The sequence below is a fragment of the Impatiens glandulifera genome, chromosome 2, assembly GCF_907164915.1.
Source record: "Impatiens glandulifera chromosome 2, dImpGla2.1, whole genome shotgun sequence".
NCBI classification, from domain to species: domain Eukaryota; kingdom Viridiplantae; phylum Streptophyta; class Magnoliopsida; order Ericales; family Balsaminaceae; genus Impatiens; species Impatiens glandulifera.
The window spans coordinates 1,211,053-1,215,104 of record NC_061863.1 but is presented as its reverse complement, the minus strand read 5'-3'; the positions used below and the strand labels follow the sequence as shown (position 1 = coordinate 1,215,104).

Sequence of the window (4,052 nt, the reverse complement as noted above, 5' to 3'; positions counted from 1 at the left end):
TGCGCCACATCATTCTTCCTTATTACCTCCCAATCGTTTCTATTATTTTATTCTATTTTGAAGTCAAATTTATTAAATGAAAAATCACAAATTTAAAATTTTTATAATGTACACTCATTTGGGAGCCTCTCTTTGGATGGGTTAAGATACTGTTTTTTCTTTATTGATTTATGATTTTAAGAGAGTTAAATTTATTTTTGTAAAAAAACTGTATTAATATAATAATAAAATAAAAAGTAATAATTTAAAATACTTTGATTAAATTGTGTTAATTAAATAATCTAAACTAAATACTTATTTTTATTTAATAGTTACTAAGTAACTATAACCGAAGAAAAGCAAAATAAAAGAGATTGATTTTTGTTAAGATAAATGTTTATTAATAGTTTAATATGTCTTAAAAACAAAATGTTATATGAGATATAGGTCTTGGGTTCCTGAGATATCAGGTTTTGGGTTCGAGCTTGTCAGACGACAAATTTTATGTTTGGTTAAATTGTTAAGTGTTTGCGAAATATGTGCTTTATGATTGAAATTTTTTTAAAAATTTTAGACAGAGAAAAAAATAATGATTTGTGATGATTTTAAAAAGGATAATTATTTTTAATAAAAAGATTTAAAGAATATTGATATATATAAATAAAATAAAATAATAATTTAAAATATAGAGTATTTTAGTATTTTAGTTAATAAAATAAGTGATATAATTGTTTAAAAATTATTGATTAAAAAATTAATTTTAGTTGAATTATTTTATAATAATAAAAAGAACAAGGTTTAGGATTAATACAAATTAATTTTTTAATCAATCACTTCTCAACAATCCTATCATAAAATTCATTAACCAAAATATTAAAATACCATTTATTTTAAATTATTATTTTTTAATTTTATTTATATATACCAATACCTTTTAAGTCATTTTACTAAAAATAAACACCACCACTTCAAAATTTTAAGTTTTTAAAAAAACCCTAATCCAAACAAGGTGTTAGGTTTTAAAACTAATTAATGATAACTCTTGGATTTTTGTACAATAATGACTGTCATGTCAACTCATGTCTCTCTCTCTCTCAAGTGCCACCACACAAAAGTTTTTTTTAATGAATTTTTTAAAGGAAAATCTTGTTTAATAATATTAAAAAAGATATATGATATATTTTTTATAATTTATAATAAAAATATATATTGTTTAAATCATCACATAAAACAAGCTAAAAGTGATCGTCATCTTCTTACAAGATAATTTCCAGAAATAATAATAAATAGCAGAGCATTCTCAAACAAGAGATCAATCTTTCTTTCAAATCAAAACATGGAATTTCTCCAACAGCTTCTAGTTCAAGTGATGATAGTTCTTATCTTCATTCTTTTAGGGTTCATCCATTTCCGGTGGTTTTCAAAATTCATGAACAACAACAAAAGAAAAGCACCACCTCAACCCGCCGGTGCTTGGCCAATCATAGGTCACATCCCTCTTCTTCTCGGCGGAAAGAACTTAACCCACAGAATCTTAAGCAAAATGGCCGACAATTTTGGTTCTGTCTTTTCTCTCCGTATGGGTTTTCACGAAACCGTCGTTATTAACAATTGTGAAGTCGCTAAAGAATGTTTCACAACCAATGACAAAACCCTCTCCACTCGCCCCAAGAGTTTGGCTTTCAAACTACTGACCTACGATCAGACCGTGATTGCATTCGCTCCTTATGGACCCAATTGGCGAGCCATGCGTAAGTTTGTCGTGCTTAACCTCCTCACTGCCCATCGGTTACATATGTTGAGACATGTTCGATTCTCTGAGATTGATTTCTTCATCAAGAGTCTATACCAACAATGGGATCATGGAAATGGATCAGGCAGTGGGAAGATTTTAGTTGAATTCAAGGAGATGTTTCAAGACATGTCTTCGAATATAATTACGAGAATTATCGCGGGGAAACGCTACGCAGGAACCAATAGTGAGGAGTCGAAACAATGTCAAAATGCTATAACTAAGATCTTTAATTTGCTCGGGTTATTCTTAGTTTCGGATGCCATCCCTTCCCTCGGTTGGATTGATATACTTAATGGAAATTGTGCTAAAATGAAGAGAGCTGCTAAAGAGATTGACGATATTCTCGTGAGATGGCTAAGGGAGCATCGAGAGAAGAGGCTTTCAGGGTGTATTAAAGACGAGGATAATGACTTGATTCATCTTATGTTGTCTGACTTGCAAGATGGCGATCTTGCTACCGTAGACATTGACACTGACACTGTCCTTAAATCCACTTGTTTGGTAAGTCATTTGATTCGTTGTTGTAGGTTTTAGGGTATTGACCATCTATCATTTGTGTATTTCAGGCCATGATTCTAGGTGGAAATGATACGATATCAGTTAGTATGACATGGGTATTGTGTTTCATTTTGAACAACAGAGACGTGTTGTGCAAAGCACGAGAAGAGCTGGACACCCATGTGGGAAGGCATCGTTTAGTAGAAGAATCAGATATAAAGAACCTTGTCTATCTACAAGCTATTTTTAAGGAAAGCATACGACTACAGCCGACATTCCCTTTGTTGCTAATGCGCGAAGCAATGGAAGACTGCAACCTAGGAGGTTTTGAGATTCCGGCTGGAACACATCTGCTTGTTAATATTTGGAAGATACATCGCGACCCAAGTGTTTGGTCAGAACCACTGGAATTCAAGCCGGAGAGATTTCTAACGCAAGAGAAAAATATTGAATTGGGAGGGAAGAATTTCGAACTATTACCATTTGGAAGTGGGAGAAGGATGTGCCCTGGAATAACCTTCTCACAACAAGTAATGCACTTGGGCATGGCTAGACTACTTCAGGGGTTTGAATTGGACACCATTGATGGATTGCCGGTTGACATGACTGAAAGTCCAGGTTTTAGCGTTCCGAAAGCTACCCCCTTGAAGGTCTTGATTAGCCCTCGCCTATCGCCAGATCTCTATATGTAAGATTGGGAAAACTTAATTGTAGTACAATGTCAATTATGCTCTGTTCTTGTAATAAAACAATGCATTTGCATATTAAGTAATTTAAGAATGAAGGGATTATCAAACTGTTTTGAAACCTTAATCCTAATTTTCAAATTAGATTTCAATCTGATCAAGTCCTGTGCAATTGAATCTACACCAAGATAAACCAACTATCCTTGCATCAAACTTCATCATATTGCATTGAAAGGAAAGTCTATTATTACAAACTAAGATATTAAACTAGTAATAGGAACAATCTAAGTGATTACATCATATAGATTTTTTTACTCTATTCATTAAGCAATAAATGGAACTTAATTAGAAGAGTTAGCCATCCTCTTGCGAACCTTGTCTCCAAATTTCATGGCCTACGTTCATTCTGTGGTTGGATTCGCTCCTTTTGGACATTATGGGCATGCCATGAGTAAGTTTGTCGTTCTTAATCTCCTGAGTAACCATAAGTTACATATGTTGAGACATGTTCGCTTTTTCGATATTGGTTTATTGATGAAAAGTCTATACGAACAATGGGATGATCAAAACATAGGGAATGGTCCAATATTAGTGGAATTTAAGGAGAAATTTGTGGATATGAGCACAAATATAATTTTTCCTATTATTGCTGGCAAACCTAACGCTGAGGATTCAAAACGATGCCAAAAGACTTTGGCGTAATTCATACATCTATCCGGGATATTCTTAGTTTCCGATTCTATACCTTTCCTTGGTTGGTTGGCTGGATATTGAATGAGAATTGTGTCAAAATGAAAAGAGTTGTTGTACACGTTTTTTTCGTTTTCTTCCTTTTTGGGCATATGCCTTTTGAATTGGCATAACCCTTTTTCAATTGTACGGATTGATCCGTACATGTTTTAAATCGATACACTCGCGAATGTATCGATCTAATTGACTTTAGAGTTGTCACTTTAATTTACTTTTAAAAAAACTAAAAAAAGAAAATCAGCGATTCGTTTTAAGAGTTCGGTGTTTGGTTACGTATTAGGAAAGGGCCTACGGTGCTATGTCTTATACGTCTGTCTTTACAGACAGTCTTTACTCCTAAGTAA

At 32.9% G+C, this 4,052-nt stretch overlaps 2 protein-coding genes across 2 annotated transcripts; both read left to right on the top strand.

Annotated features, from left to right (window-relative positions):
* Positions 1–1,289: 1,289 nt before the first annotated feature.
* LOC124925773 (xanthotoxin 5-hydroxylase CYP82C2-like) lies at positions 1,290–3,080 on the top strand. Its single transcript, XM_047465860.1, has 2 exons — positions 1,290–2,275; positions 2,341–3,080. The coding sequence occupies exons 1-2, from the start codon at positions 1,316–1,318 to the stop codon at positions 2,962–2,964; spliced, it is 1,584 nt and encodes a 527-aa protein (XP_047321816.1). The 5' UTR covers positions 1,290–1,315; the 3' UTR covers positions 2,965–3,080.
* Positions 3,081–3,348: 268 nt separating this feature from the next.
* LOC124928214 (cytochrome P450 CYP82H23-like) lies at positions 3,349–3,660 on the top strand. Its single transcript, XM_047468749.1, has one exon. The coding sequence runs from the start codon at positions 3,349–3,351 to the stop codon at positions 3,658–3,660; it is 312 nt and encodes a 103-aa protein (XP_047324705.1).
* The last annotated feature ends 392 nt before the right edge of the window (positions 3,661–4,052 follow it).